At 34.3% G+C, this 24,574-nt stretch overlaps 1 protein-coding gene across 11 annotated transcripts; it reads right to left on the reverse strand.

Annotated features, from left to right (window-relative positions):
• Positions 1 to 1,808: 1,808 nt before the first annotated feature.
• Positions 1,809 to 24,574, reverse strand: LOC124497326 (uncharacterized). Of its 11 annotated transcripts, none has more exons than XM_047060980.2 (9): positions 24,036 to 24,574; positions 23,812 to 23,974; positions 9,520 to 10,273; positions 9,029 to 9,456; positions 7,877 to 8,079; positions 7,693 to 7,800; positions 4,557 to 4,597; positions 3,653 to 3,705; positions 1,809 to 3,577 (listed from the first exon to the last, which is right to left on the reverse strand). In XM_047060980.2, exons 3-9 carry the CDS (start codon positions 10,047 to 10,049, stop codon positions 2,097 to 2,099), a joined length of 2,844 nt encoding a protein of 947 aa, XP_046916936.2. In that variant the 5' UTR covers positions 10,050 to 10,273; positions 23,812 to 23,974; positions 24,036 to 24,574; the 3' UTR covers positions 1,809 to 2,096. The 11 variants fall into 11 exon arrangements, with proteins under 11 accessions (XP_046916936.2, XP_075588633.1, XP_075588640.1 ...); XM_075732518.1 differs by lacking the exons at positions 23,812 to 23,974; positions 24,036 to 24,574 and adding exons at positions 19,863 to 20,649; positions 20,899 to 21,310; XM_075732525.1 differs by lacking the exons at positions 23,812 to 23,974; positions 24,036 to 24,574 and adding an exon at positions 22,906 to 22,921.

Below are 24,574 nucleotides of genomic sequence, written 5' to 3' on the forward strand. Positions count from 1 at the left end.
TCACGGATTATATCAATAATCGATGTGTTTGATGAACAACATCATCATCGGTAATCAGACCCACACACCACACAACAGCATCAGCATTAATCAACAACAAAATTAAAAAAAAAAAAACAAAACAAACCGACGTAAACACAAGTTCACAGTTTGGCGGCCAACTGAAGACTGAACGACGACGAAATCGACGACAAAGCCGAAGAAAGAGCCATTATGGCAGCTCAAAAGAGAAAGAAAAAAATATTTGCACACACTAAAAAACGATCGAGGGTGAGCAGGAGTTGGTGAGATAAAAAGAAACAGAAACAAATGTGACGATGATGATGATGATAATGAGTAGCAAACATTGACGTAGCAATACTATAGTAGTCGTAGTAGTAGTAGTTGGATTGTATTATTCCGTTCCTGGATTTATTCCATGGAATGTATCCATTGTATAGCATAACATTGTTGCCTACTACTACTGCTACTATCTCTCCATGCATATGTTCAGATGTATGTCCGTCGAAAAAGTGAGAGAAATGTTCGGGATAGGGCGAGTAGATTTTGATTGATAAATAAGAATCGAATAAGATAGATAACCACTTCTACAAACCAAACTCCACCATCCATTGCTAGACCATCTACCGATGATGATGTTTCATTGGTGCACACCACTACCGCATTGTACTAGCATCATAAGCTCCGTTCTTTCCATTGCTTTCGGTGGACGCGCGTACAGAAAGCTGTTCATAATGAAAATGGCATTATGGAATGTAACAAAAAATAAAACAAAAAACAAACACCATAAGCCATTTTCAAAATGAATCTAAATTTCAATAGAAAAGCATAACCACTGAGGGAAAGAATTTCAAGACACGGTGAGATGGAGAGAGGAAAATAAAGAGGGGCAGATCATGATGACGATGATGATGATGATGATGAGCTCGTACGTATAAACAATTCGAGATGAAGACGACGACGTTTAAAATATTTTTTTCGTTATTTCGTTACTGTGTCTTGCTTACACATTGCTACTGTCAATTTGTCCCTCGGTTCAATTCCCTATTCTTATGGCCACAATAATTCTTTGCCTCCCTCTTTGACATATTCACAGAGGTCGTAACATTTGATTGATAACGATCATCATTGGCCAAGCAATATGAAACAAAAACGATAATTCTCACATTGCAACATACAAGATTAACATTTCAAAAAAATAGAATCGGAATCGTGTGGATGAGGTGACAATAAAATTTCAAAACTTTTCCAGATTAGAAAAGTGAAAACAAAAAATCCAATGAAAAGCCAATTATTTTATGGGCACAAAAATAGCAAAACCAAATCAGATTGAGAAAGAAAAAAGAAAATTTAAATTCCAGAACTAGAATGCGTCCAATTAAAAAATTTGAAAAACTCAATTTGTGTGCACGAGTAACACTGCTACACTGAATTATTATCTTTATCGGGCGTCGATTATATGTGCAGCATGACAAAAGGCAAATTTCCTTTTCTGAAACACACAGACAGACACACATACACACACACACAGTGAATGTGAAAAGTCATAGTCATGGAAAGAGACGAAATTTGAATTGGCTAAATGAATAGAGAACGAACGAACAACAGGCCGACACACACACTTAAGACTTGAATCGAAATTGACGATAAAGAGAAAACTTTGGCCAAGTCTCTCTCTCTCTTGTGTTCGTGTGTGCTTAGCGAGCGTTAAATTGGCCAAATAGCACGAATCGAAAGATACAAAACAATGAACAAACACAGACACACCGACATAGGGATGGAAATCATATTCTCTAGGTTTAGGAAAGTTGTAAAAGAAAATTTAAAATTTTTTTTATTAAAAACAAACAAGGTGACAATTTTTCATTTACAGTTACAATTATTACAATTATTACAGTGTCAAGACATGATGTTCAATTACTACTACTCGACAATTGACCAAACAAAAAAAAATAATCGATCCGATTCCAATAAAAAAAATGTTGATAAAACCGAACATGAATGAACAAAAAAGGTTTTTTTGGTTACAAAAAAAATGAATGCGACAAAAAAGAATCAACAAACAATGACAGTGACATAACAATCAAACAGTTCCATTATGAATTACGTTCGATCCATGAACATACTTGCACCAATGATGATGATCCCGGTGATGAGCATGTTGTGGTCGACGGTAAAGTCACATCGATATAATTTGTCGATGGACGTTGTGGTTGCGCTGATGCTGATGATGACGATGATGACACAACATTTGCCTGTGTTTTAGATTGCTGTTCGTTCAACGATCCAGTCGATGAACCTGTAGTGCTAGTTCCACATTCGGTAGATCCAGCTGAATTTAGACTAGTTACACTTCCACCATGTTGCTGTATACGTTTTTTACCCGACGAATGAACATTTCCGTTCACTTTTGTCGCCGATTGTTGTGCATGATGATTAGTGGTTACAGCCATTGAATCAGTCGAACGTTTTTTTGAATTCGATGCTGTAGTCATTGTGGTTGCTGCAATCGTTGCAGTTGATCGGGTACGTGGCAAACTTCCAGTCATCATTGTCTGTGAGCCATTACGACGATATTGGTTCGATCTATTACTTGCAGGGGTTTGATGATTATTTGGCACTTTTGTCAAATGACCAAACGAATGGGATGATGACGAATCGTGCATCTGATTCAACGAACGACTAGCTGATAAATCAATGGTCGATTTATTCAATTTATGACCACCACCATAACGTGTGGGCGTTTGTTGCTGTTGCTGATGACGACTTTGGATCTTTGCCTGTGCTGTGCATTTTGACCTCGAAGATCCGTTTACTGAAGTGGTGGTGGGCGTTCCAGAACAAGCCAGATAGATATTGTGACTGGAATAATTTGTGAGAAACTTTCGATGATCCACACTCAACGATGATGATGATGATGGTGTCGGAATACGAGAAGCACTTGTGGAACCAGAAACCAACGAACATATGGAGGTAGATTTTGTTTTATGCGCCGGTGTAAACCGTCCATTCACCACCGGAACTTTGGATCTATTGTTGTTTGCCGTAGTAGTCGGTATCCGTGATAGTGGAGTCACACTTTTGTCGCCATCAATAGATGGACGACGTGATCTCGTTATTGGCTGCTGCTGTGGTTGTTGCCGTCGTACAGCAGGTGTTGGTTTGGCCAGACCTTTGATGTTATTATTGCGATCATGAATGGCAAAATGTCCATCAGTCTGTGCATTCATAGCTGATGATCCATGATCCGGTATCGAACATGAGGATGATGATGTTTGATGTGATTCATTCGATGACGTCGACGATCGACGGCCATTCATTCCTATTGATGAATGGTAATGATGGTCAATGTTATTCGATAGTTGTTGTCGCTGACGACGCACGGAAATCGGTGATGAATTCACAGACGAATGATGCAGCCGAATCGATGAATCAGGCCTATCGAGTGAAACCTGCATCGTAATCGCTTGCTGTTGTACTGATTGCCGATTGGACGTTGTCTGATGAGAGCAATTTAGATTCGATGATGATGAATATGGCAATGATGATACTCGTGCCGAACTCGTGTAACGATGGCCTGTTAAGATTGTGAAATGGTTAGCTGTGATGGTTCATTTCAATGTGTCCATAAAGCCAACGAATAAATACTCACCAAATCGACAACGACATGGGTCATGCTTTTCCAGATAATGCTCCAATGTATCCCTGAAAATTTTCATTATTGTAATCATCAATCAATGGTACGCGTTATTCAAAAATATATAAATGGCGCCACAATCATGACGTTGCGTTGATTATGTCACAGATGGCGTGACCATGCTCAAAGATGACTCCAACAAATAATGCAATGCTAAGCAAAACAGGCGCGATCTGTTCATCTGTGCTTCTGTGTGTGTGTGTCGGTGACCTAGATTAGCATGAATGTGGATAGAGCAACTTGGAACTTGTTCATTTGGTTTTTCCAAATCAAATAGTGTGGTTAAACGCGCCTTATTTTCATGATGATTCAAATTAAAACAAGAAAGGAAATCGCAATTGTTGTCGTTGCTGTTGTTTAGGGACTAATGAATCATCATCATCATGATGATGTTGTTTGTTCCAAATATGACCAAGTGGGCAACATTTTTTATTTTCCGAAATTTTCAATTTTTCAACAAACAAAATGTAATGATGAGCAATTCAATTTCTTGTCTGCCGAGTATATCAAACGAGAATCAAAAAGTGTGGATACGGATGAGTGCAGAATAGAAATTGTGCACATCGCTTCCACCACCATCATATATAGTGTATGTATGAATGTATCAGATATCATTACAAGTTTGCGTGTTAGTCAATATTGTTGTCCATTCACCACAATAACCAAAACCGGAACTAACCCGATTTTTGTTTTCAATACATTAATACTATTACTTTCTGTGTGTATGTGTGCTTATAATGACTAAATAATGAACCAGAAAAACTCATTGAATCATAAGAGTTTAATTGATTCATCATTAGTTGTAGAATTTTGAAATCTTTTTCATTAGCAAAAAAAAAAAAAAAATTGAACCACTTACCATCCACCGCCAACACGGACCATAACGTGATTTCGTAAAATCTGTTCAGGAGAAAAGGAGAAAGGGAAAAAAGGAAAAAACGAAATTGTAAAATTAGTTCATGACAATTTTCAACAAGAAATTGATATGAAAAGAAATTTTCTGCATCAAAAAATTTCACGGCCATGACCCAGTGTGTGTGTGTGTGTGTGTGCCAGAAATTAGCAATTTGACACGTGGAAATCACACAATGATAATCATATGTCACACCGTTGCCGGTTATTTGTTGATATTTAATCATATGATACCGAATCGTACGAATGTTTTCAATTTGTTTGGCGCCCTCGGTAAACTCTCAATCATAATAAATTCATATATATCATATATAAATAGATAGATATAGATAATGAAAGTGTGTAAAATTGTGAAAAAAAATTTCTCAATGACCTTTTCATGTTGCACTTTAAAGTGAGCCGAAGAATTCTTCACATTTGGTGTTGAAGCACTATAAATATAAATGAATAAATAAATTATAATGGCACCATGAATCTTTTTCATTCGTTCCGGTGTGTGTGTGTGTGTGTGTAAATTCATAAATAAATCAAACCAGCTTGTTTTTTGACTAGTTCCTAGATCGATTTTCATTAATTAATTTCCTATCCTGAGCGATAATTGGCTGAAAATGAATGATTCAATCATCGTGTGATGATTGTATCCATAACTACTAGCTAGATTGAGAAAAGACCTGATTGACAATAAATAAATTAGCATCGAAATGCAATCAAGGTTCGTTTAGAACGATTCTCCAGTTTCCGTCAATGTATCAGCCCAGAAGAGAAACTCTTTACGACGTTGAGGTTTGATCTACGTAGATTTAGTGTTATAATGAAACGCGTATTTTAGAATTCTATTATTCGATAATTCGAATAATATTTTGTATTTTGTATTTAATATTATGCTTTTTGAAAATATACTGGTACTTGATTTTCATGCTTTCAAATAAACACATCGTGTTATTTGTTTTAATAATTGTTTGTGTTTTATTTTGTGATTGAATTGATCTTGATTTATAACAAGCTTTCTAGCACACGGATCGAGCTATCGAAGTTTGGAGTTCAACCTACGAATTACGAATTTCACATCAATCTATTGGTCGTATCGTGCTTGAAACTTGCCAAGCCATCTGGGATGTGCTTTGGCCAATACATATGGCGGTTCCAACTGAGGCCGATTACCGTAGCATTTCAAAGTCATTCTGGGACCTCTGGGACATGCCTAATTGTTGCGGTGCCATTGATGGTAAGAACATTAGAATACGCTGTCCGAACCAATCCGGAAGTAGCTTCTTTAACTATAAAGGCTACTTTTCAATCGTTCTCCAAGCAGTTGCAGATGCCTATCACCGGTTTAGGATAGTCCGCGTCGGTTCTTGCGGAAGGTAATGATAATTAATGTTTATTGTTAACATGCGTATATACGCTTACGTTTATTAATGCTATTAATATTATTATAGATCAGCGTATAGTGGAGTGTTCTCTAATTCCCAATTGGGAATAAATATGAGAACTGGCAACACTCCATTCCCTAGGTCTGTAGATAGACTACCCGGATCGGAAAAAGAATCACCATTCTTTTTCATCTGGGATAATGCCTAAACGCTTGAATCTTGGATGATGGCCCTTTTTGCGAGCGATCAAGCCGCAGCATGGACAATTTGGAATCATCCAAGCGAGAGGTAATCAATTAATTCATCCATTTTTAATCATATTAACCGTTTTTTAGGTTTTCAACTATAGATTAAGCCGGGCAAGACGCGTAGTTGAATGCGCCTTCGGAATAATGGTGTCGAAATTCCGCTGTCTAAATGCTCCATTGTCAATGAAGCCAGCAAATGTAGACAAAATTGTGTTAGCGTGTTGCCTGCTACACTACATCATTATTGACAAAGAAGGAAGCCCATATACACATCAGGAAGTAGAGAGGACGGCCACACAATTCCGCAATTCTGCCGATTCTCGTGTGCCATTTGATTTGGCAAGAAATTCTTCTTTACTATCCAAACACGTTTGAAATGAATTGATGGAATTCTGTTGGAACGAGGCAAAAATTCCATCACAGCCATACTGTTAAAGCAAACGATCGACGCAGTCATAGTTTGGTATAATTATGGTATGAATGACATTTATCTTTATTGAAACATTTGTCGTTATTTATCATTTGCTGTTGTTGTTTCTTTTAACAGAAATTCGGTTATCTGAATTTTTGGATATGGTAATTGAGAAATCAAATTGTCCATCGATTCACAATACCTTTTTATGCTTTCTGTTTGTTCCAAATATTTTATTTTACTCTGTAAATTCATTTTGATAATTTCTAGTGTGACCGTAGCCTAAATTCATAAATAAATCAAACCAGCTTGTTTTTTGACTAGTTCCTAAACTGAATACCATTAAACTGGCCTATTCAAGTGGAGAAAATTCTTGGCTTCAATTTTCAATTCAAATTAAAAATTACAAGACAAATGCTCTCGGTAGAAAAACAAATCAGTGGTCGAAAATCATCAGATCGATTTTCATTAATTAATTTCCTATCCTGAGCGATAATTGGCTTAAAATGAATGATTCAATCATCGTGTGATGATTGTATCCATTCCTACTAGCTAGATTGAGAAAAGACCTGATTGAGAAGAGTGAAAGGCACAAATTTCGATGCTAATTTCTTTATTGACAATAACTGAATGGACAACAATAACAACTGGGTAGAAGCTAAATCCAACAGTCTATGGCGATGGTGCTATTCAATTGAATTTTTTCCGAATCCATGAGAAACTACAACAACAACAACAATAATAATAATAATAATAACCAGAAAAAAAGAAAACAATTCTCCCGAGAGCAACCCCCAATAGAGTGCGAGTTGTTAATGTACAAAATACTGAAATAAAAACCCAAGTGAAAACGAATCCGGTTCGTTCGCGTGATTCCTATTCAGGCAATTCGTAATTCATTCGAAAATTCGGTTATCCACCAAATGGCGAACAACAAGAAAACAGACTGACTCATACATTCAGTCAACTGCCGCTTTATTTTATTTCGGTCAATTTGTTTTAGTGAAACAAGCAGGGTAGCAGGGCGAGAGACATACGTTCATTACTTACCCGTACAAAAATTAATGTCCGTGTATCACCAATTCGATATTTTCCTTCGGATAAATGTTCTAGATAGAATTGTACCGGACATGTACAACGTGATAAAAGGTTGACAACCTGTGAATGTAAAGAATAAAATGTTTATTATCCATTGGTGGGTGGGTGTGTGTGTGTGTCATCAAGACACGCTTACCTTTTCATGTAACGATTCGAGATCATTGTTGATTATCTGCTGTTGCGGTGTATCATCGTCATCATCATCACAATAATTGGATGGCTGCTGTTGTATCATGTATGGTATCTGTGCATGGCCCATACTCTGCTGTTGTTGATTATCTTTTTCAATCTCCTGATCAATTTCCTGTTCAAATTGGACGAGTGTTGGCGCAAGTACACCTTCAGTTTAAAGGGAGAAAAATGATTGTTAGTTGTGATGAAATCTTAGTAAAACGCTTAGTAAAAAGGATAAACTTTATGGTTTATCATTATAAGTGATGTAAAACGTCAACTAAATTACTAAAATAGATTGAAATAAAGTTTAACATTAAATATGTAATAATAATAATACGTTGAATTTAGAATTTAGATTTAGTTCGATTATAGAATGTTGACGTGTATTTTGACATCTGCGCCATCGTTTCACGACAGTTAGTTGTTGAATGTTGAATCATTGGAATTCCGAACAAATTAAAACATCCACAGGGTAATGGACATTTGATGATCATAATGGCCCAAATATATTGTATGGTGTGATCATCATCAAGTCAGTCTATCTAATCTAAATCCAAGTCCACATCAAGCCTACCCCATGGAAAAATTTGTGGGCTACAAATGTGAAAAAGTAGCTCAAAAATTTTTTCGCTTTGAATTTAAATTGCAATTGCTTAATATTTCCGTTTCGTGTATGCGCGTTTTGCATTTTTTAAGTTACGTTCAAAAGTTTAACCTGATGACTATTATGCATTTCTTAATAAGTTCGAATTATAATAATTCGATTTATGATTGCAAAAAACATGTTTTTTATGTTTGAGTTTAAATGTAGAAATCGAAATTTGAATGTTTCAATTTTGAAAATTTGAATTTTTTTTTTTGGTTGTCTATTATCAACAGATGGTAAGGAATTTATTGTGTTCTTAATATTTATGTTTCATGTTATTATATTTAAATATAGACAAAATTTTCTGGAATAAACATTTGACCTTTGCCATTTGCAAATTGTATACATAGATAAAAGAAAACTCATCATAATCTTGTTGTATGCTGATTGCTATAGATAAACTCACATGAAATGCATCAATGAATAGACTGAGCTAATTTTGTTTTTGAAAAAAAAACCACAACATACCGAATTTGGCGCCATAACGTGCCACTTCCAATAGGCATAGGACAAAACTTTTTTCATTCTTACGACTAACAAGATCTTCGGTTTCAAAAAGAAGACATTCATGTATTTGTATACGGCGACACCATTCAATAAAATTGGCAACATTATCACGTGCTTGAAATGTTCCAGGCAAAGCATTCAATTTGATGGGCACTAGATCACGGCGATCCATTGGTGAATGATGAGGATCATTATTCGTAATATCACTATTTATTATTGCTGCTGCTGCTGTTGTTGTCGTTGTTGTTGCCATTGTTGTCGTTGAATTCAATGATTGTAACGAAAGCAGTGAAGGATAACCCCCAATAACAGCATTATTGTTGGTGGTTCCATTATTAGTATTCAACATACGCCATTCACGAGCTTTACGAAATACTGAGTTAGCATGTCTATAGTATAGTAATGGTGGGCATCAGATTAGATGTGATTACAACAAAAGTAAAATAACTTACTGGCACAAAATGACTCCCGTTTCGAGTCGCTGTAGAAAATTGTCACATGTCAAATCTAGACCATACAATGTATTGAGCCATTCGGCCAGATCTTCTTTCATGGCAATCAGATATTCTTCATTCGAACGAAATGGACGATAGGATTTTCGCTCAAAATATCCAGTTCCAAATTGTTGATCCGTTGTCGATGTTGATGTGGAGGAATAGGATCGATCCGAATCGGTTAATGATAGGGCACATGCTGAATATGATCGTTTTGGTTCATTTAAACATTCGTTGTTCATCATCATCATCGTTCCACAATGATCCGAGGATGATGATGTCGATGTGGGAGTTGGTCGCCGATGAGCATTCTGCATGGGCGATATTATCGATGTGGATGATGAACTAGTAAGGCTTGTTTGTCCTGGACTGATGCTAGAACCAACACTGTTCAATGATTCCATCATTGTAGGCAGTGCTGGCGGTATTTGGTGGTGGTGGTGGTCATCATGTCGATGTGAATGCGGCCAATGATCGGTAAGAGTCATTTTTGTTCGTTTTAAATCAATGTAATATTTATTTACACTTGAATCACTTGTTGTTCAAATTTGAATTTGCTTTATGTTCACACGTGATCAATCATCAATGTAGAAATGTTTTCGAAACGATCGATCGATCAAAATCAATCATGATGTGATGTGATGTGCTGTGATGATGAGATGCGGAAGCAAAGTGTTGTGTTGATGAAAATTTGTCGCGCACAAAACAAAATCTATTTAGGAGAAAACAAAAAACAAAAATCAAAGATCAAAAATGTTGAGTCGATTGATTTGATGAGAATGTTTTCAACAACCAACCAAAAACAATGTTTTCAATAAAAAATTTGCAAAAAACTTAAAACTTGACTATGACGACAAATGTGACTAATTAAAATTAAAATCATAATAATTGTGTGTCTCTTGGCCAAAATAAGATTCCTCACTACTATATGTTGCCATTAGCATTTTACAACAGCAGTGAACACCACTTCAACAAGACTGAACTTTTCAATTCTTTGCTTCCCAGTTGATGAAGATGACTAATGTCTGCGACGAAACAAAAAGAAACTGAGAAAGAAAATAAAAGTGAATGTTTGACTGAATGAACTCGTTCAGAAATGAATGAAACTTGAATAAAAAAATCGAAATGATCACCAACAAATCGAACAGGAATCAAGTTAATCACCTAACCACGGATATTACTTGAGAACCACTAAAACAAGCAGACGGAATCGTCTTCTCATATAAGGAAGATGATTTGGTTCAGAGATAAAATACAAAATGTTTATTCATCATCATCATCATCACCATGATAATGATCATAAAAGGCAATTCTTGGCGACGCGATGATGGAAGAAAAACTCATTTATTCCATTGGATAATTTGTTTTCCGCAGCAGCAACAACGATAATTTGGGTGAATCAAAACGGAAAACTTGTAATTTGAAAATTTTTCAAATTGAAAAACTGTCATCCATGATATACACACTCAGAATCAGAATATAGAATTCGGTTTGTTCTCCCAAGAGAGATGTGATTCTGAAATGAAAGACAAATGGATTGACTTGTTTTAGTAAATTTGTTTTCTTTCTTTTCGAATAATCACTTGTTTTTCATCTCTCCAAACTGTCTGCTTCTTTGCCGTTGGTTGTTGTTGTTGTCTGGGATGGTATCTGCTCGATTCCTTTATGATGCAACAATATTGTTTCTTTCATGGTGTAACGTGTATGACACATTTGAAAAAAGTTGAAATGTAGTCGAATGGCAAAACAAAACCAACGTGGGCGTAACATGTATAAGAAAGTGAATCACAAATTCTGTCATAAAATGACAAAATTCTCAAATGGCTAAAATCATGTCACCATTTCGTTGTTGATGATTTAAACATTTCGGAAATGTTGTGTTTAAACATTTTGCAGTATGTATTGCCAATAACGAATTAATGACAATAATAATCAAACAAAATAATAATCATAATCATAATGATCATCATCATCATCATCATGATGGATGTCAAGATTATTTCACACTTTAAAAAAGACTTTTTTTTCAAAAAAAAAACCGGAAAACAGCAAACAAAATAAATAATCGACGAAGCAAATATGGAAGATGATAAATATGCGAAAACATTACAGAAAAATAGACAGACAGGTAACGTTGGATTATGTCGGATTTATATATTGCGGCTATTAATACTAAACAAATATCAACATCATTAAATTGACAGATGAAAAAAAGAAATTAACAGATTAACACACGTACACACACGAGACATAAGAAATGACAAACAGCCAACTATTCATCATCATTGTGTGGATATATAGAGACGGACAATGAACGTTTGTTGGGTTTGTTGTTGTTTGATCTAATCCAATCCGATCATCATTTCTCAATGGTAAAAATGAAACGAATTTGAATTGCATCGTGATCATCATCCATACAGGTCGTGACCAATCATTCATTATACACGTGAGCCAATAAATTGAAATAATTTTTTTCTCACAAAATAATAAAATGAATTTCAATTTGTGGCTGAGAAATATTTACTATTCAAAAGTTTCCATAGACACAATTACCGGATTTTTGGAACCAAATCGATTCAAGCTTACCCAAAAAAATAATAAAGACGATTCTTAGGTAATGCAACTTGAAAATTAAAAAAAAAAACGAAATGAAAACATAAAATAGATAGATGGGAAAAAGATAAATTTCGTCAACTGCAAGACAACTATTGAATTACACAGAGTGTTTAAAAAACAAGAATTACAACGATGGAGAAGGATGGTACGACCGAAACACAGCATTAAATTTATAATAAATAAATATATAAATACAGGTAATAACTAGACATATGACAGTGAAATTACGATGGCAGCAAAGAACCTTGAAAACAACGGAAGATCGACACAAACATGATGATTTTGCAAGAAATAAACAAACAACAACAACAACAAATGAATCTGGGCAATTTTCGAAAAGTATCAATTTAACAATGACTCGACACATGCACATGATGCCAGCATAAATTCAAGCACAAAACAGACAAATTGAATCCGTGTTTGGTCTAGTGAATCTATTGAAAACCAGGATATATCAATGATTCACATTCAAGGAAACAAAAACAAAATCGGGATTCAAATTTCAATGAGAAATATGTATGAAACAAAAATTCCGACCAGCAGGATGCCGCGAAAGGAGACCAATAAAATTGCCCTAAAGAGATATAAAGGCAGAAAAACAGGAAAAATTAAACTGTTAACCCATTCAGCGTTTGGTTTCAGTTTCACCATCATTCATTTATTCATTGAAATTTCCATTTTCAATTTGTTCCAAATGTGAAACTTGAATTGAATATATAGTAATTATAATTATATTGTTCAATGTTCAATTCATCGACAATTAAACATTGCGGTTTTGTGGCATGCACGAACTAACCATATACACAACTCGTGATCATCATCATCATCATCATCACGATAGGAAGCTATGCGAATAAAACATAAATTATACACTACGTTATTCATTCCAAGTAACAAACAATTAATTCATTTCAATAATAAGTTTCTGGAACACCGCATCATTTCACAAGAAAAAAGGTTTGGTATACCATCTTCTGGAACAATCAAGACAAATACAAGTGGCGATAATCTCTGGCAGATGCTGTTCATACATTTTCAGCTATCGTGCTTATCGCCATTCACTTATGATCCAGGATCATAGTCATAGTCATAGTCATCACTGATAAACAACAACAAAGGCGGAACATGTAATGACATAATCAACAGACAATTTTGATAGTTAAGTTCATCTTTTTTCCCAACCAACAACAATTCACAATATTTCTCTAGAAATGAAAATACGACATTTTCAATTTGGAAAAAATTCATTCATTCATATTCACCCCACACATCATGGCATCCATCCACACGTTGATGATGCAGTTGTTTCTTTTCTGGGCCAAGTCTCCCTCCACAACAACAAAAACAATCGACCATTTGTTTTGGATATTATGAAAAAGTTCCACACACACACACACACACACAGGCCATTACAACTAACGATCACTGTGATGTAGTTAATGGTGGTGGTCGATTCAATATAGATGGAAAATGGATCATAACATTCATAGCATTGGACAGTTTAAATATGTGGAGATATAATGATTGTATCGATAATATCGTGTGGTCTCTTTCTTTTGCCCATTTTTCTATATCATCATCATCATCATCATTATCATTTTGATTCATTTTGGCTCATACTTACAATGGACAATGGTCATGTGCGAATGATTTTTCTATGGTTCATCATCATCATCAGTCCAATATAATCTCGAATGAATATCGAATGTTAATGTTTTCATCGTGATTATGACGATGATGAATGATGATTGTAAAATGAAACAAATATTCAAATCGAGCAACAAACTAAACCAATTGTCCAGATTAGGAGCTCAGGATTATTGACCATTTCATGATGGATATCATTTATCGATTTATCGATCATCATCATCATCATCATGGATCGATCAAGGATTTTTTTCACATTTCACAAACAACAACATTTAATGAAGAAAAAAATCATATGCGACTGAAATTAAAAGTTTAGGATGGTGAAAATTTGGCAATAAATGGCTCATTTTTGTTTCACTCAAGTCCAGAGTCAATAATGATTATGCCAAGACAAAATGTCCATCAAAATCATCATCACCATGGCTACTGTTTAACAACTTGTTATGTTCATTACCGATATCAAAAACGAACACCCACCATAAGCAACACAAACAGACACAGAAATGCTTAAATTAATAGCCAAAACAGTGATGAAAGTATCATTATTAATGTTAAAGTCAAAATGTCATGTCCACTTGGTTCACTGTGTTGATTGAATAAAATGACGGAGGCGTTTTATTGCCAGTTGTTTGAAATTGTTTGAAAACTCAAAAATAATTCATCAAAATAAAAGAAACGATGATCGATTATCTGGATCCGGTTCGACTTATCCACTATACCCAAGATTGATCAGTGTTGTTTCGTGTTTGTAGTAGTGAGATCTTGACAAGAAATTAACCTCAAATACAATCAAGATAGAGAGACAAGATAGTGAGATGTAAAAATCAAAGAATTCGATGACTGATTTTACAAGCAATTTTTTCTTTCAATAGTGAACCGGCACCAAGCAAGTTCATTGAATTCAAAAACAAACAAACATGAATTGTGCATTTCTCTGATTTCTCTCTTTTCCTCATCATCATCAATGTTAATGTAAATAAATATTACAACCGAGAAAGAGAAAAAATAATGAAACCAAGATGTATACAGTGAGAATCGAATACATTCATGCAGAGGTCAAAGTGCAGTAATGTCTTAAAATTCACCATTAAGCCTGATTAGTTTGGTGTGAATGCTAATTTGTTTTAATTAATCAATGAATGAAATTGGCCATTTCAATTCAATCAAATCGATTATTAATGGATCCATTTGGTGCAATGAAATCATCATCAAACATCCAAGACAATGAGTTGGTTGACATAATGCAACTGGAAAATTCTGTTCATTATCATTTCTCCTTCACAACATAAACAACGATTAGTTTGCTTAAAAAATGATAAAAAAAAATCGATCAACAACCATGTATTTGGCATCGATTTTTTAGCATAAATTGTTTTTCATGTAGAAATAGAGGACAATGTACAAATGATGCAAATCAACATAACAACATAAAGACAGACAGATCAATCATCGACACTTGAAGAGATGCATTATCAGCCATCATCATGTATTTGAAGCTGAAAATTCTAAATTTATCATCAAAAAAACAACAACAACAACAACAATTCATATAGCAAACAAAACATATGTGTGTATGTGCAAACAACAAAAACGATAAATGGAAAAGATAAAAAACATACAAAATAATGGAGAGAGATGGTAATATGGATCCGGATCTATTTTTGGACATTCACACAAAAAAGCATGATAGCAAGGTAGTTTTTTCATCGAAAAAATTATTCTTTCAAAATTCACGAACAAACAATCGAACTGGTTAACAATCGATGATCAAAAATGGAACAATCATCATTAGAACTCATAACAAAAATGGATATTTTTCGCCATATTAAAAAATAATTCACATACCTCAAAGTGGAAAGCCGAATTTAATGAAACACATCTTTAACCGAAATGAATCATTTGGTGAAACTTGAAAAAACTTTAACCTTTGGCCAAATAACAAACACACACACACACCCAACATCATATGTCGATGTTATATATAGACGGGAATGTCAGCCAACTACTAATACACCACTACGACGATGTGCTCTAAATGAACTCATCATCATCAGAATACTCCCACACACACACACTTACATACAAATACGAGCAAGAAAGACATGTCATTCACATTGGACAAAGTTTTTGGTGTTTAAAAAACAATAACAGTGATCATTTGAGGGATTTGAAAAATAATTTGCCAATATTAACGGCGTCACGGCAAAGTCGGACCATCATCAATGATAAATGATTGGATATTTGATATATCTGATACAAATGTATGCATCATCATCAGCAACATAATTATCGATTATGACAGGCTTATCTAATGTGTACAAGTAAGCAGGTAATCGAATAGTGGTACCACTCGATATCATCAGATATCATCATCATGATTACAAGATTAAAATCAGGTCTTGAGTTTGCTTGTCAAAAGAAAATCTTTTCTGTTGTTGTTGTTGATATTCAGTGGCGAGAAAAACGTGGATGAATGATGTGAATAAAATGGCCAACTGACCGGATTGAATAAGAACATAACTCGGCCAAAATTTGACCGGTTAACCTGTGTGTAAAATACGATCAAATATCGAATATAATGACTACGATGATAAACAAACCAAAAGCAACAAAATGAAAAGCATCCATAATTAATATGATGATGATGGTCATGGATGGCTCCAGGACGGATGAATGAATGGTTCGTACGGCAGAAGCATCGAAACAGCAAAAAAAATTTGTTTTTTCTCAATGGCGAACTTGACCGAGAGCAAGGTATAATCAATTTTTTTTCTCATACTCCATTCCGTTTGTTTGTTGCACTGATAAAGAGCATCATTATGGCTTCAAGCCACAACAAACTTGAAACAGGGCTTGAAAACGAGTTCGATTCATCGACAACAACAACAACAACCGAATAGACCTATCCATCCACCACCATTCATGTATCGAGCAAGCCAACATGATAAAATGGATACATCAACCGATAAAAATTGGACCAATGTATCTAACGATGCTAAAATCGAATCGAATCGAGATGATGATGATGGCAATGATGTGATGGCCATCAAGTCACCAACGTCGGTTCAAGTCATGTCAAAATAGAAAACCATTTGCTTGTCCAAGTATGTGCAAGAGGATGTGTAGATCATATCAGAATAGGCATTCCATTATTGAAAATTTGAAAATACAATCTACTTGTCATTGAGAATATATTTTTTACACTTGATTTCATTTTGTAAACAAACCTTCTACTTCAGAATCAAAAGAAAGAGATTAAATGTCAAACTTTCAAAAAATGAAATGAAAATAGAATTGCATTTCAAGTGTTTTGCCAATAATAATAATATTAGTATTAGTAATAGAAATAGTAAGAATAAGAATAAGAATTTGAATAAAAATAAAAATAAAAATAAAAATATGGCCACCAAATTCAAACAAATGGTACGCAGACTTTTTGAAACTTTTGGTCCACAATGAATCATGGGATACTACTACTATGATCATGATGACGATGGTTATAAATAAATAAAAACATTTCACAACACACACACACACACACAGGACATAGTTAGTTATACACAATACACAACTAATAAAACAACAATAAAAAACCATCCATTCACATAGTGACAAAGACTAAATTTGCATATTACGATTTTGGCCTGAAAACGTAATGCTTTAACAATCTGGACTTGGTTCAAAATGGTTGTGAATCTTTGTAATATAGCAATAAAAAATCACTGAAATGGTGTGAAACACGAGTTTTCGCGCTTTGTGATGTAAAGAGAATCTATTCGTTTCTGGACAACAAACAAAAACCAATTGACCGAATGACCGATATCACCCAGTAGAGATCATCAAACAATTCGATACATTCATTGTGTATCGATTGGAAAATAATAAAAAATGAAACTTGGAAAAAATGGCCAAATCAACATCTTTATGCGAAATGTAAGGAGTTTTATTTTATTCACATTTCATTTTGGACAATCTTTTAAAAATTTTAAACGTGTGACAATGTCCACATTTTTATCCATTATAATTATATCATGCTTCATCATAGTCAATTTGTAGATGATGAGAAACTAAACATCCAGTATGCTTGGAGGAAAATTTGATTCCTTCAATTTGATTATGATTTGTCTACATTCTATGGTCATCCAACCATCACCGACGATAATAAAGATGAATTACCTAGAAAGAGATGATGAGATTTTTTCAAGTTTCAGTTATCATCGAATGTCTCTATAATCCGTTGATGAATTTGAGCAATAAAATTCATCAACATTTTCTCGAACCTGGAACTGGAAAAATTTGCATGCAAATACCACTTTTCTCATCATCAAAGAGCCTGTTCAGGAATTTTAGAAAAACTTTAATGCGGAAATGAACGATTTGCATCGTTTTTTTTCTTGCCAACAAGTTTCGGTTTAAGTCTTTTTTTCACATTTTAAAAGAAATAAAAAACTTTCATGTGATAATTTCAATGATGAATGATGGTTGTCGTTGTCGTGAAATTCATTGCACGTTCCATCATCATCAGACATATCAAATTCGATGCCTGATGATGGTGATGATGATGATGATGATGATGACAACAAATAGATCGATTTGATTGATCGATACCTATGTTTATTTGAAAGAGGATTATCGATCGGAAAATCAAATTTCATTTTGTTTCCATGTTTATTTGGGAAAAGAGGACAACGACATTCTCATGAATATAATCCAATAATGATGACCACAAACAGTTTGTATGTGGCTTTTATTTTTATTTTTTTTATCAGTGATAAACATGATGAGATCACCAGATAATAAGAATCACGAATGGAATTTGCAACCATTTTCTCTGGCAAATTGCAGAGAGAAAAAAATTTTTCCCAATCCATCAACAACAATAAAAAGGGTTATTTATTTATTGTGGCTAAAATTAGCATCCTCATCATCATCGACAAATGTGTGTGACCTTTATGATGCATGATTGGTTGACCGCTCAGAAAGGTCAAAGATTCAAAACAATTTATATTTGAAAATATGAATAAAATGAACAACAACGACAACAATAAATAAGAAATGCTTTTGAACAATGAGAAAAATTCAAAATTCAAAATTCAAAAAGAAAACTAGATCACCAACACAGATAATAAGAAATAAATTGCCCGGCCTTTATATTTATCCATAAGTTTCAGCACAGAAGCTCATCGGTTGACATTCTGACTGTCATCATCATCATCATCATCGAGCATTCATTCATCGATTTTTTTGCTAACAAATCATTTTCCTTAATGAATTTTATTGTCCAGCAACGACAATCATCAAACGGCAGCAATGCCAAGTGCGAAAAACTTTTCTTTCTCTTTCTTTGTAGGAAAAAAGAATTATCCCGAAACAATCATCGACATGATGATTGACATGAAATGAAAATGGATTGTCCAACATATCATTATCCCTTGATTGTAATGATGTGGATGATGATCCAAAGTCATTTTTTGTGGATTCAAACTCAAACAACACTTACATCTCTATCCCATAGTTGTTACAACTGTCAAATTCACTTTCACATACAAATCAAGCATTTTAAGCACCCCATGAATGAATAAAGCTTTCATAATCATCATAAACACGTGTTCATCGTCATAATTTTGGCTTGAAAAAAATTAACCTGAAGCAAAAAAAAACCATTCAAACAATTGATGACAATGGAAAACGTACGTATTGCCATCACCACCATCATTCATTAAGAATGACAAATTCATACATTCACAATGGTCAGCTGATAATTACACATCACCTTTGTTGTTTTGTTGAAACAAAATGAAATTGTTTCAAACATGTCATTATCCATGTTTGTAGTATTTATCCACAATCAACAATCATGGATCAATGATTGTTAAAAATGTATTGAACACGATCGAATCGAATCGAATCGAATCGAATAGAGAATGGATTGAGGATAATGTAATTCATAAATAACAATAACAAAAAATCACCATATCATAAGGTGTTAATGAAATGCAAACGTTACACCTACAAACAACAAAAAGTCCACTTACATGATGATGGTGGGTGTTGTCTCTGATTGAGCAATCAATCATCAATCATTAAATTGTAGCGTATTATTATTAATAAATGGATAAATGGATGATGAATTTATCAAACAAAACAAAACAAAACTTTCAGTAATTATGATCAGATGGATGAGTGATGACGAAAACAAAAAAATCAACAAGCAGCCATCAAAATCAAATGATTTTCCTCTACATTCATCATGATGACAAATGTGTATTGTGAATTATGTTGAAATTTTGTCACACCGTTAAATCCTCCGGATGAATGAGTGAATCAATGATGATGATATGACGAACACAAACTTGTAAGGCTGATGGGTTGTGTGTATGTGTGCATTTGTGTGAATTTGACAATGATTTTGATGGCAAAACAAAACATAACATAAATGGAAAAATTGAACGAATCATTCAACCAGACAAAACGATCAAGATTTAGATAGGTTGTTGATTGTCATAATAAATCGAGACTAATCACAGAATGTTAAACAGCAAAAAATGATGGAAATTTGAGACAGAAACTCGAGAGGAAAAAAAACAAACACCAAAACAAAGAAGCCGGTACCAGCATACAACAACAAACGAAAACATTCAGTTCATATGCACATTCATGAACAACAAGACAAGGGCACACAATTTTCCATGCTAGGCGCAAGCACTGTTTGGATTCTGGAATCGCGAGTCATTCATATTGTGATCAAGAAATTCACAATAAGAATTTCACTTGGATCGTTGATTTTGGTGCAACACAATCATCATCATCATCATCACGATTCTGGACTAGACCAAAATAACAAATTGGATCGCTTTTCAAGAACGATGTAGATGTATGCAACACAATTCGTTTGAATGTAGTGTTTGTCGCATCATCATGATTTACATGCGCGTTTCTGAACCTAAATTCTCGATGAACATGAAATCACACACACACACAAAGAAAAAGAGAAAAAGTTCGCGATTTTTTTTGGTCAAGTCCACAATTCTAATCATGATGATGATGATGACGATGAATAGGTATCATGACAAAATTGTCAGCTGATAATTTTTGTTGTTGAATTGACTGAAAAAAATTCTTTTCAGATTCGGCAACTGCCACTACGATGTGATATTGGTTAAAGCACACACACACACATACATAAATACGAAACACAGTGACCAACCAGACTGGATTGGCGCCTAAATCACGATGTTTGTCTAAATAGTTTTACACATTACGAAAAAAATATCTAGTCAGTAAATATCGAGAACTAGCTAGAAGCTTGCTTGGCGACTTTTTGCCAACTGACTTGAATTTTTCTTAAGCTCAACTAACTTTGAATATATCCAACCAACCAACCAACCAACATATATACAAACAACACATGGACAAACATTGAACAAGAGAGAAAACATTGAGAGAGCGCCACTCAGTATAAACACATACACACACACAATACATCATTATTATCATCGAAATTGAGCCACACATACATATTGATAGAGAGGAAAAAAGGATGTCTCCTATGCTGGTGTATGATGATGATGATGATGATGATGATCGTTGATGATAATGGTTATGGCAATGATGATGATGGTCGTGTTGGTTAATTTTTTTTTTCTTTATTCTCAGTGGCCACAAAATACTAAATGTTTTGCCTTTTCTAGAATTGGCTATTGTGTGTGTGCTGTAAGATGAACAACAACAAAAAAAGTTCTATTCTGTTTATGGACGAATCAAGTGTTTATTATTTTGACCATTTTAAGGCGTTGATCATGATGAAATTATTTGAGATTCACGAACATCTCACAGGATTATGATGATTCAACTTTGTGTGTGATCGATGCAAATGTAATTCATAAATGTTAAAAAGAGATGTGCAGCTGTTATTCTGATTGTTGATTTTTTTCTCGGTTCGTTGGTCACACACACATACCATACACACACCTTGACTTGATGTAACAAGAAAACCAGATAAAGGGTGTGTCATTCGGTGCAATACCGAGTCGATTCTATTGTTATCATTTGTCATATAACAGGGTTATTGATGATGATGATGATGACGAACGGACAATAGAAAATTAGTTTCCGGAAAAAAAATTCATTACATGTCATTGTCTATTGATTATGGACGAGTGTTAATCATGTCCAGGTTTTGAGTGTTATTCGTTCATGCAAAAAAAAGGATGCAAGAAAATGGAAATTTTCGATCAACTCAAGTTGGAAAATGACGACGATAACGAAAACAACAAACAGAGAAGAAACGACCAATTTCAAGCCAAACACGCATTGACAAGCATAGCTATCAACGGTTGACAATCACAAAGATTGCAGTATGTGTAGCATACACATTTTTGTTGCCCTTCATACGAACATTTCTTATCGAGAAAAAACCGGCAGTATTGATTCCATATGGCCGTAGCGTAGTTTGTAGTGTGTGTGTATGACACACGAGCACACACGCCGTTGGAATTTTTTAGTTTTTAAACTAAACGATTTTTTTCACAGAAGTAGCGAAATGACCCATCAGGGTTTGACCTCGAAACAGGGACTATGATTCTATTGTCACAGTGTGTTGTATTCAATATTGTCAACGAAATTGATGACCTTTCTTTCTACTGTATCAATAGTAGTGGTGTTGGTCAGATGAAAAAGTTGACATTTTGAATCTACACTACAGTCAATAAAAATTAGTCCTGAATTAATATTAATATATAATATCACAGATTTTTATGGCCAAATCGTAATCACAACGGTAATAGTCGACCTCAATCAATTTCGATTGAATAGATATCGATTTCATCAATAATGATAATGATGACATAATCAAATCGATTCATAGAATCTAATCGAAATATCAAATGTTTTGATTGATTGATTGAATACTTAATTGATAGGATAGGGAAAACTTCCTTTTGGCCCATTGATTTTCATTTGATCAAATTCAAGGAAACGAATTTACCAACGGACGACCTTAAAAACCAAGAATTGGGAAAAAACGGGTTATACCTGCCAATTAAAAGAGAGAGAGAGAGAGAGAGAGTCAAGACCTACCCAAGATTGCATTTTCAATTTATCCGGTCATCAGTGTCATGATGATGATGTTGATTTGAAGTAGAAAAAATTCAATATTTTGATTCAACATCATCACGATGGCTACAAGTAAGACAATGTGAACCCATTCAAGCGAGCAAAGTCAAGTCATGTTTTGTGTGTTCAAGTTTTTCATGGACATGCACACAAAACTTATACCCCTTCTCTGACACACTATTAAAATAACCTGGCGCGAAACAAGATCTATGACTAAGAATGAATAGAGCAACATGAAAGAAATGGGCCATCAAAGGCCATCATCATCATCATCATTTTATTTGACCTACCGACTGAGATTACAACAAAAGCAATCAACTTTTTCAAGATGATGATGTTTCCTAAGATTTATTTGTTATAACAACAAACACAGGTTGCCTTTCTCTCTCTCTCTTTGTTTATGGCCATCATAATAGATGAAAATCTTTCAAATTCAAATTCACAAAGCTATTATGTCTGGAATAGTTGTCTATTAATTGTTTGTTTTATCGATTTATTCGATTGACGACCAACAATGGGAAATGATTCGGAATCATAGGCAAAGATAAGATTGAAAGGAATTTTCTGGCATCAGAACACACACACACACATGACCATGATCCGATTTATTTGACTATTCATTCAACACCTACAACAACAAAACGACGGCCAGCCAAATGGACACGAAATTTTGTTGATTGCGTGGGCCATTATGATCATCATCATGATCACGAATTAAATGTTGTTGATCATCATATGAATCAAAAACAGAGATTGTATTTGCACAATGACAAATTTAATTGTGCAGTTGATAAACTCTTCAATTATACAATCATTGAAATTTTACATTTTATAGATGAGATTCTCACGAAATCAAAAAATGGAACTTACAATAAATTCAAAGATGACAATGACGCCCAGCTTCAATTGGATTGAAACGAAAAAAGGCCAAGCCATATATTCGATTTAATAATGATGGGCTTTGTGAATCTCAGATCCAAAGTTGGTGCCAGTCAAACTCAGAATGAGATGAAATTCGAATTGACGATTGACACTGAAACAAGAAATAAAAAGGAAATCTCAATCAAGTTGATTTAAGCCAATAATTGACTCACCGATTCGTTCATCATTGAATGATGAACTGGAAATAGTTGCCGGGTTTTTGCCACCATTATTCATAATCAATCGAATGAATTATCATCGTTGCTGCGTGTTCGGTTCATTGACCACCAACATCTATAGCGAATGCTGCCACTGCTATTTCTGGAACCTTATCGAATACTGGCCATTTCCATTTACATTTTGACCATTCGGTTGAACACACACACATGTGACAATTGATACAATGGACAAACAACAGATGTTCAGCTTTATCATATAATGCACTAATTGAACTCTAATTTGTTACAAAACAAAATTGGGTCGATCACGTGAGGATTTTAGTAATTAGTTGATGATCAGTATGAAAATTTTCTCCGGATGAGGGAATTATTAAAAAACGAAACCCAAGTCAAGTATTGATTGAATAATTGTGATAAAACTCGAAATGACAGTGACAACAAAATTGTCAACAAGGAACAAATACTGGTTGCAAAATTGTTACCATTTTTTTGGTACAACAAACGTATTGGTCGGTTTGTATATCATTGTGTGT

This window comes from Dermatophagoides farinae, chromosome 7 (assembly GCF_024713945.1).
Source record: "Dermatophagoides farinae isolate YC_2012a chromosome 7, ASM2471394v1, whole genome shotgun sequence".
Taxonomy (NCBI): Eukaryota; Metazoa; Arthropoda; class Arachnida; order Sarcoptiformes; family Pyroglyphidae; genus Dermatophagoides; species Dermatophagoides farinae.